Below are 20,008 nucleotides of genomic sequence, written 5' to 3'. Positions count from 1 at the left end.
GGGGGGTTCTGGCTTTTTTTTCTCATCATTTAGAATCTGAATCTGACAAAATGTTTCTAGAGAACATGCAAATGATACCACAAATTTAAGAAACGGCAATTTAAAATAAAAAAAGCCCTAAAAAAACTTTAGTTCGGGCTTTCTACATTTATACAGCTGGCTGACGTGTTTATTTCAATGAGACTACAGTATATGCAAACAAGTATATGAAATATTTATGGTATCTTTGTACAGCATTTAAATATTAACAAACTTTTATCATAAGGGGACTGGGATTCATTTTCTATTCTAAAGCACACCAACAGAAAAGAGAAAAGCAAGACAGAAATGAAAATGGTGTGATAGGAAGACAGTGTGCCTTGCCTGAGGTGTTTTCTCATTTGTCTAAGTTAAGAGAAGAATATTGACACAACAGTTTTTATTAGAGCTGAGAAAAAGCAAGAAAAACTGAGCAACAGAAGGCAAAGAAAAGAAGTAGGAGCTACTAGTGGCAGAGGTGCCTTTCAGCCAACCACCAAACAATCAAGACAAATGATGCATATCAACACAGATAAAATCCAAAGTAGATCAAACGGGACAGAGAGCAAGTCACCACCCTTACCTATATTTGTCTTTACATATTACATATAAACACTTATACAGCAAAACAATTTATGTCTGTGATACAACTTTACGATAAATTACAAAAGTAATTAAAATAATGACACTATTGACACTCTGACTCTACATTGTGTAAAAGTGGACAGACAGGAGCATACATTTAACAGGACAAAATAAACATTACGGACATTTAGAGATCACAAGAAGACAAAAAGAGCAGCGCAACAGATGAGTACAGTTTAAAGGACCCAAAGAACATAGTACAATATATAACGAATAATAACAAGTTGGTTGAAGTTGAAGTGAGATGAGAGAAACACAAACATCAGTGCATGCCAACCAGGGCAATCCTGCCCACAAGTGGGCAATTGGTAATTTTGGTAGGCTGTGGGGATTACCCAGATAGTGACAGAGGCATCATTTAAATAATTTAATGCCCCGTTTAGGAAATGCAAGCAAGTAGGCAGCACAAAAATTGCAACCTCATAAAGATGGCTATAAACAGGCTGACAAGCACTGACATACACACAATGACTGAAAGTGGCAACGCATGAAGACTGGTTCTAAGATGGCAATATGAATAGATGGAAGCAACCAGCCTGTCTTAGGTATACAGTGTGTATGACTTGTTTGTATGTCATTTAAAAAAGAAACCTCACTGATATAGATCTAGTCTAACATTAACAGCAAGTCTTTACACCGGGAGGAGGGATAGTTATCCATCCATTGGCAGATGAAGCAACTTGCGAGGAGAATGACATTCTGTGGGAAACTTTGCATTTATAAGTATATGTAGTCGAATGAAATTTAGAGACAATAGTCAAAAGCGAGCAGCATTTAATTGATAGGTTCATGAAGCGCAGCAGGCATGCCATACCAACCACCAGCTCAGCTCTGAGTCAATAACATTCTATACAACAATAGCACAAATAGTTTCACAAGAGTTTCACAATCAACCTCACAAATTCTATTTATGAGGGTTTTCATTTTTAATTAACACTGGGATCATGTATGGCATGGCGCTTGAAAAAAAATAATAGTACATGAAACACGGAACACTAATTAAAAGTGAAAATATGTACACATGTACAAAAGATCAGAGATAGTAATTCAAACCGAAAAAAGTCAGACATGGAATCTGAAAATACAATTTAGAATCTTACACCGTGGCTAAGTTTTCAATCTAATCCTCACTTTGAGATGCTATACTTATAACTATAATCGGTGGCAGGAGTTTCAATACTCCATGGATACAAACCAGTACGTATTTCTAGCAGTGCACAAATCAGATACTGATCAGTTTCATTCATTTAGATCTCATCAAGGGGCTCTCGTGGCCTAGAGGTTAAGGTGTTGGCCTCTCATTCAAAGGTCCCGGGTTCAAATCTGGGTAGCGACCAAAAAATTTTCTTCTCTTAAATTGTCTTTCACCTCCTTTCCTGCTCTCTAGCAATGTTCTGTTGTCTGCTTTCATTTCCACTTTCTGCCCCCACCCCCTCACCTCCTTTGCCCCCTCCTCTGGGCTCCTGACTCTTTCTGCAGCCTTTCTACTGCTACTCCATGGCTCCTCCTTACTGCTGTCTTTCTGCCACACCCCTGATCTTCCGGTAGGAAAGATCTACACCTACCCTTCTCGGACAAGGGCGAAAAATCTCGGAGGGCCCGTGCGCAAGTTGCGCACATTAAAGATCCCTTGGTGGTCTAAAATCGATAAAAGTAGGCTTCGGCCGCCACCCGGGCAAAATTCAAAATTTCCTACCAACTGAAAATATTAGGAGTGTCCCGCGCGCTCTTATGATCTATGCAGTTGCGAGTGCCGTAAAACACTTTACAAAAACAAAAAAAAAACAAGATCTCATCAAATAAGTCTTTTCAAGTATAAGAAGTTAGAAAACCAGAAGTGCCAAATCATTCAGTCTGCTCCTACTGAATGTGGAAAAATTGACATATATTATTATTAGGATTGATCTCCAGAAAGTATGTTTAATTTAACAGAGCTTAGCCAAAGATTTGGGTGGGCTGTAATTTATGGTCATTACAATATGAGCTTGGCTCAAAGTAGACATAAAACTAAGATATTTAATGTCTTTTCCGTATCCTCAGACTCCACCGTACGGAAAACCTTTAAAGATCCTTTTTGTTTTTTGTGAGTTCTTGCAACATCATATGTACATGCAAAGTCAGCTAATTTTTGTATCGACATGTTTATGAATTCAAATGCAAAAAAGAAACAGCTGTATAAATAAAATCCCAAACATTTAATTTTCAAACCTCTCCAAATTAAGGGTCACAAGTTGGTTTGAGTAAAGAGATGCACATCGAAGGACAGTAGCAAGACAGAAACAATAGAGGGAAAGGAAAGCTTGGCCTACCAAGGCTGTCCTCCAACCATGCATATGGCTCATTTTTCAAATTACACGTAAGTCTAAAAAGTAAATCGTAGTGTAAACACAATTTAGCGACAACAGGAGATAATTTTTTTTAGTAATAACATAAGAAATTGTTTTGATGAACAAAATCTGATTTTACTTTTTAAGAGTCTAGAGCAAAGAAACAATGTAACAGGAAAGACACAAGGACATAATAAGAAACAAATTGTTTTTACATTAACAGCGTAGTAATCTGTGCCAATTACATCAAACCACCCACATTTTCATTTTGGTCTTTCCATGACAGGGGGTTTGTTGTGTGTACAACATAACACCATTACTAGAATTAAGAAGGAAAAGGTTTCTCTGGGTTTTAAAAACTAAATGTTTAGAACACTGTATGAAAAAGGATAAACAATAGATAGACTTCAACATAAGTTAAGGACCACTTGCAAACACTCTTCTTGGGTCGACCAGCATGTGGGCGTTCTTGGACTGATCCAGTGGCGTGATGGCACTGCCTCAAGCGGACAATGACTGAGTGTGACACTGCAAGCGTTCTGGCAACTTCTCGGGCTCCAACTCCATCCTGCAGCCATGCCATAGCTCTGGCACAATCAAAGTCTCTCAGCTTTCGTCTTGGTGGTATCATGTTGATGTGATACTGGACTTTGTGCAAATGGCGGCTTATATTGCCACCAAAGTGAGCATAGTTCGAGACCGTACGTCCGTTTATGACGTACACCCGAAATTTTAACCGAGGAATGTCCGTGGTGTCGCACACAAGTCGATTAAAAAAAAAGCAAATTTGGCTAAAATTCCCAGAGGATTTCTGTGTTGCACCTGGTGGTTTTGGTCCTTTAGGAGGCTTTGCAGTAGGCGTTGGTAACCCATTAACACTTTCAGAGCAAAAATTTTGAAACAATCCTTGCTGTCGTTTGGGGGGGGGGGGGAGACTGTCTGTCAAGGGGGTCCTTAACTTTAGTTGAAGTCTGTACAATACAGCCACTTTAAGTAAATAGGAAAGGGGAACCGGAAGCACAATTACAAAAAGTGATGTAACAGTGGCACAGCCCGAAGGAGTCAAAGGCTGCACACGAGGATAAAGTCTACAGTAAGGAAAACCTTTTCCATTCAGGAATTTTTAAAAACAATACTATATCCTAAACTAACAGAGGGCCGTAAGAAAATAAAAAATGACCCCTGCACACAAAAGGGGACAACAGCCATTAATGAATGATGGTGATAGCTGGAAACCTTCCTTATTTCAGAAATTTTCAACAAGACATGGTTGCAACCATCTACAGATGATCCGATCACCTCAATGTATTATTCTATCCAACATCATCATTATCACTGGCTCTAGAAAACAGGTCTCATTATGAAACGATGAATATATGACAAGTGAACATTTTACCGAAGACACAACAACTCATCGTCAAAAATGATAGCTGATCCTAATATCACAAACTATTTGTCAAAACAGAGAAATGCAATGGTGTCCACTTAACACAGACCTGCCAACCACTCCATCGCCAAAAACATCTTTTTTTTTTTTAGAATCCTTCAAAAAAATACGAGCTGGGGGGGAAAAGTCAGTAGTCTCCAGAACCCCAGTAAATTAATGATTACATAAAAAAAAACAACCATGACAAATAAATGTGTGTTGGAAATACAAGCAACGGTAAGTGTGTATTTTCATGTCATTTACTGTCAGTTGCATATGCCCTGACAGAAAGAGTTCAAGAAATAAAGTCAGATTTTATGTAATTCCTATCGGGGTTCTTCAACGGGCTAAAAAAAAATTGGAGAGCTCCGATTTTATTGGAGTACTTGGCGGGTGTGTTAACAACTATCCAAATAAGAGCAACCGCCTAACAGCAACCTAAGCTTGTGTAATGGAATGTTCCTATATATATATATAAATAGCCCCTTTAAACAGTAACCATTGTTGCTATAACTATAAACTGTCTAAATGAAAAAGCAGTGTATTTTTTGACAATTCTTCAGCGAGTGTGCATCTCTTCTGTAGCCAATCTTCTCCCAACACTTACTTGGGCCAAACACTACACAACTGGAGTACAGTTCAGTTTCTCCCACCAAGAGGTATCTCCGTTCAAGAGTCTCCAATGTAGGAGGAAAGTTTTGGCTACTTGGCGTGACATTACCGCCCTGTCAGATTCACTGAAAAGGACAGGCTCTGGGGGAACGTCTGTCACTACCTATGTTCTCACTTTCCAACTAACAACACCCCCACATCTTGGAATTAGGACTGCTGTGTAAGCATGTGTGTGCGCGTATGTATGTGCATGTGTGTCAGTGCAGATTACCCCCCTTTGGTAAATTCAGTCAGCAGCAACCTTCCTAAAGAGCAACCAAAGTTTCTGACTCCCAAGAGAGTTGCTGTTAAGCGGACACTATTGAAGCATGGGCCGACCTGCCAAAACACGAGTTACAAATAAAAAATCCTGCAATAAAAACATGAGGCCAGGGAATAATATGGTTATTGAGTTTTCCCATAATTACCCACTTCCATTCAGCGATCAAATGTTGCAGGGCTTCATACATATACATTGATAATACTTTCTATGCCTACAAATCTAGACAGTTAGAACAAGAAATGCTTGGAAGTCCATACATGATTTCGAAACGAAATCATAACAATAAATTATTCTCTAACACCACAAATCCCGTATCCCCTATTTTCTTTTTAACGTATATAAGCTTGTCAAAAGTATTTACATCACAATCTACAAAAACAAATTACCAAAATTATTACAGTATAGGCCTGAGACAACCTAATAAACACCCCCCTCCTGCCCTAATCCAACACTATAACATCAGCAGACTGTACAGCATTCTTGCTCGTAACATCCCCAGCTTGAGCAACCGATGCCACAAGCTCCCCTTGAGAAACAGGGGTGCAAGAAACCACCTCCATGGCCTGCTGCTCCAAGTTGTCCTTACGATCAGACTGTGGAACAACATCAGGGGAATCTACCTCCATCAACTCTTCCTCTTTCACAGACTTTACGGCGGCAGTCGTGGCTTTATCATCTGCACGACCTGGATCCTTCTGACCACTCCCAGCCCCAGGTTCCTGCTGACTACTCCCAGCACCTGGTTCCTGCTCTGTTGGGCCCTGCACAGCAGACTCTCTACCACTTGGCACAGTGGCTTCGGACATGACTTTCGCGGCACATTCCTCGATGATTTCAACATCAGAGTCAGCCTTGTTCTCACCTATTTGCTGTGCGTCAGGAAAAGACTTCTCCAGCTTTTTCTTGCTTGAGGATGGTTTCTTCAGAAACATTTCCATAATGGACATTTTCGGCTTCTTTTCCGCCGAGGGTCCCTGAGATTGAGGCAAACCATTCAGGCTGTGAACAGAAGCGTCGTTTGCCACAGAGGGCCTCTTATTGTCTGCAGCTTGACTAGTCACACCAGAGTCAAGTTGTTTCAGAACCACACTACATGGGCGCACAGGAGATGCTGCCTTACTCTCACAACCACTGTCAGATCCAACCTGTTTTTGCTTCATGCTAGCACGTTTCTCCAGCTCTTCTTTGGACATAGTAAAAGCCATTATTGACTTTTGATCATTAGAAGGTTTGAATGGAGTTTTGTTTTTCTCCTCCTCACAAACTTCAGGTGCATCACTCTTTGAGGTATTTAAACTTTTATTCAGATTTGGTGTGGGGGATGATTTGGTTGGACCAGTGGTCAAAAAGACCCACATATTTGGCAACGTTATATCTGTCATGGCATATTGCGCCAGCACATCATCATTAACATACCAGCAGATCTTGCTCCCTGGCCGCTTCTCCCTCACAGCAATGCTCATAATTTTTATCTCCAGTTGCCTCTTGGAAATACTGCAGCCATATCCTTCCTCCCTCTTTGGCTGTGACACACCCTCTTTGTCCCCAGGTTTATCAGACATTTCTTTATCTTCATTATCTGCACACACATCGGCAACAGAGTCGCTCAGGACAGACACATCTGCATTTTCAGTTGCAGACTCATTCATTGTTTCATCAGTGTCGGCAGACTGTTGGTTATTTTTCTTCATCCAGAATACACGAAACTCTCGCACAAGTCGCTTGATCCCGCAAGTGTTCCCATGCAACAAGTGAATCAGATCTGGCATAGCTGAAAAGAAAAAAACCGAAATGTTTAGTTTTAGTTTAGTAAATTTACTTTTACTGCACTTGCAACACAATAAGGTCATATAAGTGCCGAAGATAAGAGGTGTTACAAGAGAGTAACAAAACACAAAAAAGGAGGGGAGATAAGGACAATAGATGTTTCATAGGAAAGAAGAAGCAAATCACACCAGAAAACCCGCCAACCACCTACAAAACGAAACGTGTATGTTGGTATTGAATTAAATAAGTCACAGGTTATTTCAATTCTCATGTTTCCTGGACGATCTAATCTGTAATAATTCATACACAGATGGGCACAGATAACACAAACACACAAGATGCGAGATCACAGACAATTTGTACAATGCAATGCTATTCCCCAACTGAACCACTATTTTTTCTTTATTTGGGCAATACTGTTTTCTCAAATATCCGTACGGATTTGCTAAACAGCTCTCCTAGAGAAACCTGATCAACTTCTTCCTCACAAGTGTCTTGACAGAAAGCGAGCAAGCTTTACAAAATTTGACAACATTGTGCTGGCATTGTTTCAATGGTTCCAGCAAGCACAAGCCATGCCTCTTCCTATCTCTGGTCTCATTCTAATGACAAAAGCAGACAAAATCGCAAAGGAACTTGGCCTTGGTTCATATGCAACATAAGATGGTTGGATAAGTTTTAAAAAGGAACACATCAATCTGCTATGACACAACAGCTCAAGTGATTTATTTTCTGACCATCGTACTGTCAATTTTGTTGATTTTCTTCAATTATTTCTGATTTTTCATTTCATCTGTTTACACCAATTTATGGATGGGTAAAACACATTTGTCAATCCCTTAACACATTTCAGTTATCTGTGCCCAACTGCATTTTCCAAAATGGGTCTTTTTTATCGTGCAGAGGAATAAACCACAGTAGTCTGTAGCCAACTATTTGTTCGAGGGGGGGGGGGAAACCATAACTCCCGAGACACACAAAACTCTGACCCCCATATAAAACATTCCAGAAAAAAAAATTTTTAAACCCACAAAAATCCCCCAATGGACCACTTACCATCGTCTGGCACAGCCATCTTCTCTCTACCTTTAGAAGCTGGGGTCGATCCCTCTTGCTCCAAACAGGGCTCTTCACTCTCTGCACTAGTGTTCTGGTTGGTCGGTATTGGCACTACCGGAGCCAGGATAACTCCCTGAGAGATAAGAGAGAATACCGAGTTATACTTTTAGTTTCACTAAATATCGAACACATGCTCCTTCCTATTTATTTTCTTCTTCTCTCGTCTGTCTATCTGATCGTGATTCGATTCGATGTCTTAGTCTTAGTTGTTTTGAGTGAGCTAACCCAGGATCTAAACTGTTGAGATTATACGTATAATAATACATAATAGCCTTCAGTACTTTCCATGATTATGTGGCTGGGGTATTCAAAGTATAGATCTACAAATCTAGATCTACGTTGCGCTCGACCGACCGACAAAGTTATAGAATTAGAATCTAGATCTAGACCTAGATCTAGGATAAATTTGTTTTGATGGCTTCCCTAGCCTCTCCGGCTGTTCGCAGTGAACAAGTCTGTTTAGCGTAGATCTAGCTATAGAAATCTCTAAGGCCTAGTGTTATTTAAAACAATTTTTTTACTTTATTATTATTGGGTTTTTAAAAATCGGAGACCAGTGTTCCCAAAGCCGGTTAACCCCTTCAACAAGATTGAAAGAAGCGACTGCAGAAATATATATTATAGGATAAAATAAATTGAGAAAATATACAGATCTAGATAGTATCATGTAGTGCCAGCTTACTGTGCCTTTCTTAGTTGCTTAGTCTTAGATTCCACCATTGCAAAACCAAAACACATGGGAAGAAAATGAAGGGGAGGTGGCAGCTTTTTTGGGGGGGGGCTCGACAAAATCTCGACTCTTCTAATTCTAAGAAAGGCAGTCACCTGCCAAATCATTTAAAGATTTTTTTAATGTGGAAAAGACTAACAACAAACTCAATTTACCTAAACAATTCAGTATGGCAACATTAACATATAAATTTAGACGGGCATGTCAGCATGCACAATCTTTATTCTCGTTTTTCTCGGAATGATGACTTTTCTGCCAAATCTGCTGCACTATTTTGATTAGATCTCAGAAAGTTACAGTCAGAGTTGGTTGAAATTTTCACACAAGCCCTTGAATGTCCTATTACCTTACATAGGTATTTTTGCTTCTTCTCCCATTTAAGAACAGAAACTGAAAGACAAATGAGAATTTACATTCTTGGGGCGGAGATTCAATTATGAGAGGACAGTTGGGGGGGGGGGGGGGGGGGGGCATGGAATTGATGTAAAAACTTGTCAAAAAAGCTTTTTAAATGGCCTGCGCTGTGTCAACATGGTGTATGTTGCTGAATAATGTTAGATTTTAGTGAAAACTGAGATGTTTGTGATTGCACAATGTTTCGAAAAATTTGCGTTTTTCTCGAAATTGCATTTTTGGCTAACTGGTAACTTTATAGAAAGTGTATCTCAATAACTAACAGTCAGATTTCATTGAAATTTTCACACATTATTCCCATGATAAGTGCCCTCTTCCTTACAAGAGCTTTTTTCCTGAATATTGATTCTGTTTTGAGTTATTTGGCATTTTTGTGTTTCAGCATCGCCTAATATGGAATTCTGAACATTGGTCAAAGTGAGGGTAAAATTTGGAAAACGTATGATAGATATTTGAAATCTGATTCTGTAAGGAGGAGAAGCAAGCAATTTATAGCATATATACCAAGTATACCAAGTATGAAGCTTCTATCTTTATTGGTTTTGTAGAAACACTGTTTATAAAGTATAAAGAAATTTTGCTGAATCAGCGCCATTTTTTGCCGCCACAAGAACAAAAAAAATAATAAATGAATTTTTTATTTCACAAAACCTCTTTTTTTTTATGCATACAAAGTGGCTAAAAAATGGTTGGAACTGAGTTTTGGCATTTTCATTAGCCACCTCCCCTTAAAATGGTTACGCTGACAAAAAACCTCTTCCGGAGGAAAGGGTGATTGTTTTCTTCGTTTAATTTGACTTTAGAATGAAAGGCGAGAGGTCATTAAAATATAAATAACATAAAACTCTGCACTGAACGAACCCGAACTACTGATGAACAGCAGTCGATCTGCGCACGCAAGGAGGTGCTATTCCTATTCTTCTTCTGGAAAAATGAAAGAGAGCTTCAAAGCAGACTGCAGCGCCATCTGAAGCAAAGAGCATACTTCCCGCGGACACTTTTTTGGCTGAGTGGTCCATCTTGTTATTTAGTATCTTTGGTAAAACTTCCACCTGCAACAATCAAGATATGTAACACTGTCCCAAGTCTCGCTCACCCTGAACTCATACAGCAGCCTCACATCACCACTCATGGAAGGGCTGGGCGAGTGCTCAAAGAAGCAGCCGACGGCGATGAGTGGAAGGGCCTGCAGCTTGCGTTTCTGTTCCTCTTCCCATGCTTTGGCCTTGGCCTGTTGCTGAAGTTTGAGCTTCTCTGGGGTGATCTGTGAAACAAACAAGGCATACACGAGGCTGTAGTAGGCATCCTGTGGTGGTGGTGTGGGGTTATGTGCCTCAACAATTTTATTTTTTCACAAAAGACTTTCCCAACTTTACTGGAATACTGATCCTGATTTTACTATGCTCAGCATTTTAGCCACTGTTGAGGTACTGCAATCCTGAAAAAATTTGATTGGGGGGGAAGGGGTGTTGTGTAGCCTTTACACAACCCTTGTACAACTTATAAAGCAATCTTACAGTGGTTTGCAGTCTTTTTACATAAACCTTTTTTTTTTTTTACATACAATGAACAATTTTTTTTTTTCAATCAAAGAACCATCAGGATTTTCTGGTAAATTATAACACCTAAATCTCAGCTTATTGACACAATGTTCAAAGAGTCTGTAAATTTGTTTGCATTGTCATAAGTTACCCTTGTACTAAACAACGGTGTATTATGGTACGCATGAGAATTTGTTCACAAAAGATACAGGACTGCCCACCCACCAGCAAACATTAAAGTAAACAGCAAATTAAAAATTAGGAATTTGGCTTAAAAATTTGAAATATAATATAGATAGTCTTTTTACCCCCGAGTGTAAAGGACAGGGGTTGTAGGTTTAAAGATTAATCATATGTAACGTAAACAAAGGCGCAATGAAAAGGGTCCTAATAGGCTTGTCATTTGTGGAGTTACGGAAAAAAAATCAGGAGTGGCGGTAGGTATTGCCTGTCAGCTTGACTCTTGCAAAAACAAAACAAAAAACGGATGGGACGCATCAAAAGACTTTGATGCTGATTATCGTTAGACACCATGCCCCACACTGCAGCTGATTGTTTCAAACAATGATTCGTTTTTGGTAGGGGGTTTTTGTTGGGGGGGGGGTTAACAATTTTTTCTTTCCCAGGCCTTCATCACCTACAATGCAAAACGCAACAATATTTATGCTGTCAAGCTAATGGGTTTTTTTTTTTTAAAGCAAAGAGGCACTGAGCTGCTACAAGAAGCTGTTTAAGTTACACTGCTGCATGTGATGTAGTGATGAAGTAAACTATTCTACTTTAAACACTGGAAGGGTGAGGATGGGTTGGGTTAGCCAAATGGGAAATAATTTTTAAAATCAGAATGAGGGTTGTTATGATTATTTTTTTTTAAATTTCTAATCGTAATGATTCTGCCAAATTCATAACGATGTGCAGCCCTGAGAACATAGAAAAGCTCTCAAATTGTTCCCTGCAAATATTCATTTGATAAGAATATGATTGACCATGCTCCAAAAACTGCACCCCAAAATCACAGAAAATCTTTTTCTGAAGAAAATTCGCAAGACTTATGAAAATGTTCAGTTCAGAGTTAAACAGCAAAACAGCTATATAAAATGACAAGACTAGAGAGCTAGCGAAAAACTAGATAACCATTAAAACATCTAAAAGAAGTACGACCTTCCAGTGGTGCTGCGAGAATACCACAAAGAGTATTTTGTTCAGAATGACAAACATCATGTCAAAATGTAAGAAAAAAAGCTTAATCACCTCATCATCCTCATTGCATCCTTCGTCTTCAGACAGATATCCATGAGGGACCATCCAGCCATCGCCATCATCATCCTCATCTTCTGCTTCCTCCCCTTTCTCTTCTTCACCCTGGAAAAAGGTAAATCGTACAATGATTTCTATGAGAAGTGAGTGTCATTTTAGCTTTTAGTTTTAGTAAGTGTTTTACGGCACTTGCAACACAATAAGGTCATATAATATAAGTGTCATTGTCAGTCTACATCTACAAGAGGTAGGAAGTTCTTGTTAAGAAACCAAGAACACCAAGAGGAACATACTTGGGACATAAGTTTCATGACAGTGGTATCAGGCGCTTGTTAATTAAAATCGAGCTTAAAATTTTTTTTTTTTTAAAGTACACATCACGAAAAAAAAAACCCACACAAGTGATAACAACGGAACCCTTATCCATCAAAGAAAAGGTTATATTCCATCCCCACCTGATCGCAACAGTGCTTATATATAAAACCAAAGAACTTCTGCTCATAGAAAGTCAAGGCTTGTGGCTTCACTGAGTAGCAAACACGAATGATAACTGTAGGAAAATGTCCAACCAAAATATGTCAATATATAAATTAAGATGCACTCGGGAGGCCTTATGAAGATATCAGTGACACCCAGGATAACATTGGTTTTACGGCGCTCGCAACTGCATAAAAGGTCATATGAGCACCAGAAGATTAGAGGTGTTACAAGAGAGCAACAAACATAAAAAAAGGAGAACGGGATAAGAACAATAGATGTTTCATAGGAAAAAAGGAGCGTGTATAACGTAATACGTGTAAACACTGGAGAAATACATACATCAGAGCAGGACAGGCTTTCCCCAGGCTCTTCCTCCTCCCACTCCTCATCACTGTCCACCTCATAATCAAATGTGGCCTAAAACACAGAAAGAAACCAAAAAAATGGTTATTATAACACATAAGATTATACTGCAAAAGGACAGTGGTCTAGGAGCCATATAAAATATGACAAGTAGGTTTTCATATATCCATGAGAAAAATGTTCATTACTAATAATAACAAAACATTAAAAGTGTACACCCCCCTCCCAATCCATGGGCACTTAACATAAGACTAGAACCAAAACTTTCTCATACGAGATCCCTCATATACAGACCTGTCAACCACACTATGACCAAAAGTATTTTTCCCTCAAAATTCTTCCAACCGATAACAGTTCGGGGGGAAAAAATTGGTCTCAGAGCCCCAGTTGATTATGATTAAGTAACAAACCAACCATGGCAAATAAATACAAATAATGCAAATAAATATATACATATATATATATAATAAGTCGTGCCAACAAAAATGTGTGCTTTTAAGTCATTTACCATGTCACATAAGTCCTGACGGAAATGGAATTCAAGAAAAAATATTGGATTTTTATAAGTCCAATCAGGATTCTAGAATGGGAAAAACAAACCAAAAAAAATCGAATGGCTCCGATTTTATTAGAGTACCTGGCAGGAATACAGTCAAATCCACATGTCCTGACAGATAAATTTAACTGGCACACACACACACATACTGAAGTATGCAAAAAGAAAGAAAGAAAGAAAAAATGCCCAGAGAACCAGTGCCTCACTTATTCCTAACAGCGTCCAGAAAGAATAGCATAAAAACTACCAACAACTCTAAAGACAAGATGAAAGACTCACACAACATTTATATTCTTCACATCGAGTGACAATGGCATCAACATAACATAAAGAAGCAAACCTCATCCTTCTTCCACGGATTTCTCGGACTGAGAGAGGGGCGCTTCCTCCAGGTCCCACGATATGGTGGCCTGTAGTCTGTGTGAAACTTCAAAATCTTCACTTTGTGGAACACCTTCTTCAAGGCCTCAGAGTCGTGCACAATTTCAACATCTTCCGCTGGTTCTGGATTTCTGAAATCATGCACCAATTACTTTATTAAAAAATCAAAAGGTGAATAGTTTTTTTTTTAAAAGTGCCATCACCATTAGCTCACTTGTTTCCTAAACTAAGTACACAGGTAAAAATTAGAAATAAAAATTAGCAACTGACACTGTGTCACAGGAAAAAAAAAGCTTTCAAATAGAAACAGAAGTTCTGTAAAAGGTAAAAAGAGAGATGTGGCCAAAATCTGGCAAAATTACCTGTTTCAAATAACTCCCATGCAAATTTTGCCTGTACACGAGGTATAGATATAAAAAAGATGTATCAAGGTGAAAAAGTAGGAGTGGTCAGGATGAAGAAAAAGGACACGGTGAGGAGAGACGGAATGGATGGGGGGGGGGGGGGGGGGGGGGGAGTGAAAGACAGACAGACAGACAGACAGAGATAAAGAAAAAGAAATAGATTATTATAAGATTATAAACAAAAACGATGGGAGTAGGTATCAAATTATGATAATGAGAGGAACTCTTCACTGAACACACAGTTCAAAGAAATCTAAGCCACAGCTTCAATACAAACGTCAGAAATGATTAGGCATCAATCAAGTTATAACCCACATCACTTGTCTGCCAAGTGTCACTCACTTCCTTACAACTCTGCCTGTCTTGTGAGGATTGATATCTCCCTCCTTCAGCTGGGTGAGATAATTCACTGACGACGGCTGAAAATACAGACAACACTTGTCAGATGTAAAGTTTAAAAATATTATTTTTTAAAAACCAACCCCCAAAAAAAAGCCAACCTCCCTTAACTTATGGCAACTATTCATGCTTAAACACATTCCTGGAAAAGTGACCTCCTTATTTCTATCTCTCAAGTTCAGCTGAGCAAAGCGCAAATGACACACTTTCTTCAGGATGCCATAATATGTGACAAACACCTCCCATTTTGTTTGAAGAGTTAATCAAAAAGAAAGTCAGAACATTAAAGTCCGAAGGTCCCATATCAACCTGCAATTCAAAAGTACAATCTTTTTAAAGAGCATAAAATCAAAAATAAAACTAAATACTACCAATCAACATTCAAAATTACCTGTTCAGTTTGTAACTGTTGGTCCAATTTATTTCTTTTCTCATTTGAGAGGGAATTTCTCACTGCAGGTGCAAGGTGCATGTCCTTTTTAACTTCAAATGGAATGAACATACTTTCATTTGACTTGGAAACCTGCAATAAGAAAAAGAATGTAAGACAAAAACATTTCTTAAACAATGTGCAAACCTGCAATACGAATATAAGACAAAAACATTGCTTAAACAATGTTCAGTAGAACCTTACCACAGAACTTACAAGAGAGGAAAGGAGAAGAAACCCTCGGAAATTAATACATACAATTATGTAGTACCTTTTAAAATCATTTTATCTATGGCTCTAAGTTGGGACACTTCTGCACCTAGAAACCTGGTAGTAGAGCTTAATTGTTCCCTTAGGTAACTATTGAACTTATCTCAATTGAGAGCACCCCTTTCAGGCAAGACTTCAAAATCCCTTTGAGTCAGGATCAGCAATCCTGGAAGCTAGACTGTCTATGACAAAGTAGACGACCACAGTATGCTGAGAGAGAGTCAGCTATTCACATATATGTGAGACATGCTGACAAAATGAGTTACTTCTCGCAATCCATAAATGAAGAACTTGGCTAGAAATCGACACTGGGGTCAAATTTGTAGATTTTCTATTGATGCCATATTTTTAAAGTATAAAATGCCTTATATTATTTCATACTTATATATTGTAAAAACTTCACCTCTAAGCGTGATATATCTATTTCTATAGGACTCGAATCCGAGAAGGAACTCATTTTGTCAGCACGCTTCACATATATGGTAACTGACTAGAAAACTGGATTAACACAAAGACTCCCACTAATAAACCATTAAATTCATTAACATCTTCAAGCTAAGAGAGTACATATGAATAAAAGACTTTCCTTACCGCAGGTTTAGGTTCTGATTCTTTAGGCTTGATGAAGAAACTTTGAAAGGCTTGCTTTCTCTTCTCAGCTTGCTTTTTCTGTTTTAAAAAAAAGATTGCACATAGGAATTTTGATAGAGAGAATATTTACAGATCTTGATTCACACAAAATGAATATCAAAAATCATCAAACAAATATTGTCCCCACCTTTATAAATCTAAAAGATTAAATAATTTAATCAAAACAAAACATGGTTCAATTTTAAAAAGCTGAATCTTCAATTCATTATAATGGAACAAAAGTCTAAATCGTCAAATGTTGCTATACTATAACATAAAACCTTTGTCTTAATCATAGAAAAACTGACACCTGTGTGATGAATAGTAAATAAGCACATTAACGGGAGGAGCTACCCTTGAGGACTATTTTCTGTTTGTAGCCCGAGATCAAATCTAAGTACACATATAAATTAGACATAGTAAAATCTCTTGATACGCAATTTTATTTTGGCATAGCTACAACGGTTGCTACGGAAACGGCTGCCATCTTGAAACTAAACACTGAATTTGAAATCCCTACGGCTTTCTTATTTACAGACCAAATTTGGCAAGAGTATACCAAAACCAAACCCTATCAGAGTAACAGCAAGTTTTTTTCAATACGTTCAAAAGAAAAATAATTATGAGAATTTTCCCAAAGTATTAAAAAACTTTTTCTAAATTTAGGTTGCGTAATCGCTTGCCAAAGGAAAAGTATTACTTTTTTCGCAAATATCTTTCTGTTACATTGATGGCAGCCTTGCCAACTATGTTTCCTGAACGTTTCATGTCAAAAGGATGAAAACTAAGGAAGGAGTAGGGGAAAAAACTGCACAAAAATTACATTTTGTGAAAAACGACAATAATTGTGAAAATTCACTATATTAATCCATCCTCATGTTTTTACAGGCAAATTACCTGTAGAATAAAGTCTTTCTCAATTGAATCCATGCTATTTTTAGACAAAAAACTGGTTGATCTTCAAAAATCAGCCAACATAAAATGTGCATAGCCTGACCCAAAATCTGCAAAATCAAGGATGTCACCCAGAACATAACTATAATGAAAAGTTCATAACTTAACCCTCTCACAAAGGCAAAAGATTTTTTAAGGGGGTGAGGTGGGAAGGGATATTTAAAACAATAACAAAGCAATTTCACAAATATTTATAAAGGAGTAAGCTGTATAAGGTAGGCAAGTTACGTTCAACACTAACAAGAACAAACCTTTTCCTCCTCCTCTCGCAACTTCTCTTCCTCTTTTAATCGCTTTTCCTCCTCCTTCTTGCGCTTTTCTTCTTGCTTGGCCCTGTATCAAAAGCACACATACACTAAAAAGTTAAAAATGTATTAAACTGCGGAAGGGAAATAATAAATAGAACAGAAGACATAAACATTTCAATGCATACTCCCTCATGCTTCAGATCATCATCTTTATTTGGGGACCAATGAAGAGAAAAATAAGAGTTTAAGGATAACAAAGATAAATTCATTCTGATCTATGATGAAAAATACTTTTACCACAACCAGCAACGATTATGCTGTGTTTTGTTTTTTGAGAATAAACTTCTTACAAATAAATACCTAATATTAACTCTTGTCCTGTGTCTGTGCCGAGATGCGAATCTTATCAGCAAGGGCAGGCCGTCAGAGTCATTCAGTGTGTACTGTTGGTGTACAGCGCGCACGCCGGGAAACGTGTGTTTTCGCCATGAATACCACGGGAGTGTGTTTACCGATGATGAAAATAACGCTCTATCTTTCATAGCTTTCTATTTATAAAGTGTTACAAACAAATGAATAACCCCCTCTCACAAGCTGATAAGACAATACGAGTAGTTCCGCTCATTCGAATAACCTTTCTGGGCGCTCTTGTCATTATGAATGACCTGAGGTTCGAAAGGGGATAATATAGGTCAATTTCCTAATGTTTTACACTCAAATTGTTCTTTGTACCTGCACAATGGTATTCAAAACTATCAAATAAGCTTATTTTTTACCAGGTAGTATCATTTCATACAAAATCAAGCTCATTTGAAAGATTTTGTATAGAAAAATGGAAGTCTTGTTTCCCGACTATCCTTTCGGGCTCCTCATGTCTAAGTGGGTCAGTTTCTTCTATAATTTCATTGGACGAACATCTAGAGCTACCAACTTGGCATGTTTTGAATGAGACGCATGCCTCGATTACGAACCAACGCAGGCGGTTCTAGAAGAAGGCCACAAACGCACACAAACTCAAGCAGACTGACGCACACACACTTGACCTGCGTGAATGGGGATCCGACTCGGGACCCGAATGACACGGAAGATGATGCGCAGTGCGTGTGCGCTGAGCCAGGGGCTACACTGAATCGGGACCAGAACGTAGGCGAGGTGCCAAAATAGGCTTATCGGGCGACACAAAACCGGCTCCCGCAGGACGAGGGTTAAGAAATCAAAAACATAAACATTAACTCTCTATAGCTCTGTCCCCAAGCTGACCATATCAAATTTCAACAGAAAAAAAAATGTCTTTTCAAAATTTATCAATGCCAAAGGTCATGAAAGTACTCACTCTATGATTTTCTTTTTCTCCTCCTCTTTCTTCAATCGTTCCTCTTCCTTCTGCTTTTTTTCATCTTCTTTGACTTTCAGCTTTTCTAGTCGCTCCTTCTCTAACTTTTCCTTTTGCTCTTGTTTTTCCTTATCCTTTGCTTCCTGTGAGGGGAAAACAAGTGCATTGGAACTTAAATGATATATGGAAAAAACATCTGATATGATCTGCCAATTGATAAAATAAGAAACTTAAAATAAAATTGTTTCTACCACATTCCCCTCTACAAAGCAAAGACAAGATATGAGATATCTGAGTAGTGTTGAGGAAACTCTTGTTAAATATTCCTAGGTAAGCATACACACAAACAATAAAAATGGGGGGGGGGTTTAAGCCTACATAAAGGGTACCCAACTCTCATTACTGAATAGAAACAACTCAGCCTTCATCCATTTCAGATATTTAGAGTTCAGAATAAGTAGAACACAGATGAAAATCTGGGGTATTCAATTAAATATATATAACAAATAACTTCTTACATGTAGAAAGGAAAAGAGATTTCAAGATTTCAATTCTTTGCAAGGAAACAAGGTTATTTACTTGTACCAGCATTAAAAGATTTTCTTAAAAGTGACTGTCAGTCAGGCAACTTGAAGTTTGGTAACAAAGCTAAACAACAAATATTTATGTAGCAAGTTGTACCATTTTCTCTTCTAAATTGATAACAACAACATGCCTTTTTCTCCTTCCGTTCAAGTTCTTTTTTTGCCTTCTCTTCGTCTAGTTTTTTTTTCCGTTCTTCTCTTGCTTTTTCTTTCTCCTCCTTTACTTTTTGTTTCAATGCTTCTCTCTCTGCCTTCTTTTCCAAATCAATCTGGAATGAGAACAAAACATCAAAATGAAATGTTAAATTTTCTTAGAAAAAAAAAAGAAAGAAAAGACCCAAAAAAATATAATCTTCCAAAACACAAGGATGAAGACAAAGTAAAGACAGCGCTACCTGAAACTCATTCTTGAATACTCACATAACATTGGCTCATATTTCTTTTTAAAATATTAATATCCCAGTTCTTTAAAGTACCTTCAAACATTCCACAATCTTCTTTTTCAGAACTGTGTTGACAAATTAGAAAAAAAAATGTTAAACTATAAAAAGAACTGTTATTTGTTTTTAACTTTCAGACTGCTGTATTAAAGAGCTCTGTGTCTAATCTTTAATAAAAATAGTAGTCTTCACCAAAACAGAATATCAAAATTAGGCCAGGGCAAGATCGACGACAAAAAGACTCGAGGCCTCGATCCCAAAACTTTAAAAAGATCGAGGAATCGAGTCCGATTTTCGATTTTGGAAGCTGCTTCAAGCGGGCTGTATAGAGGCCATGACTTGAACACTGCTAAAAATA

At 38.0% G+C, this 20,008-nt stretch overlaps 1 protein-coding gene across 1 annotated transcript in view; it reads right to left on the bottom strand.

Annotated features, from left to right (window-relative positions):
* Positions 1-3,540: 3,540 nt before the first annotated feature.
* Positions 3,541-20,008, bottom strand: part of LOC101845371 (chromatin assembly factor 1 subunit A-B) — a 25,383-nt gene continuing 8,915 nt past the window's right edge. Inside the window, exons 3-14 of the mRNA XM_013089972.2 lie at positions 19,342-19,479; positions 18,627-18,769; positions 17,297-17,378; positions 16,053-16,130; positions 15,153-15,284; positions 14,705-14,781; positions 13,918-14,089; positions 12,998-13,075; positions 12,173-12,283; positions 10,477-10,644; positions 8,174-8,309; positions 3,541-7,121 (exon numbers count right to left, since the gene is read on the bottom strand). Coding sequence (XP_012945426.1) covers positions 5,791-7,121; positions 8,174-8,309; positions 10,477-10,644; positions 12,173-12,283; positions 12,998-13,075; positions 13,918-14,089; positions 14,705-14,781; positions 15,153-15,284; positions 16,053-16,130; positions 17,297-17,378; positions 18,627-18,769; positions 19,342-19,479 — 2,646 coding nt within the window. The 3' untranslated portion in view covers positions 3,541-5,790. The remainder of the gene's footprint in view (positions 7,122-8,173; positions 8,310-10,476; positions 10,645-12,172; positions 12,284-12,997; positions 13,076-13,917; positions 14,090-14,704; positions 14,782-15,152; positions 15,285-16,052; positions 16,131-17,296; positions 17,379-18,626; positions 18,770-19,341; positions 19,480-20,008) is intronic.

The sequence above is a fragment of the Aplysia californica genome, unplaced genomic scaffold (assembly GCF_000002075.1).
Source record: "Aplysia californica isolate F4 #8 unplaced genomic scaffold, AplCal3.0 scaffold01094, whole genome shotgun sequence".
In the NCBI taxonomy this organism is placed as follows: Eukaryota; Metazoa; Mollusca; class Gastropoda; order Aplysiida; family Aplysiidae; genus Aplysia; species Aplysia californica.
This window is presented reverse-complemented; position numbering and strand designations above follow the sequence as displayed.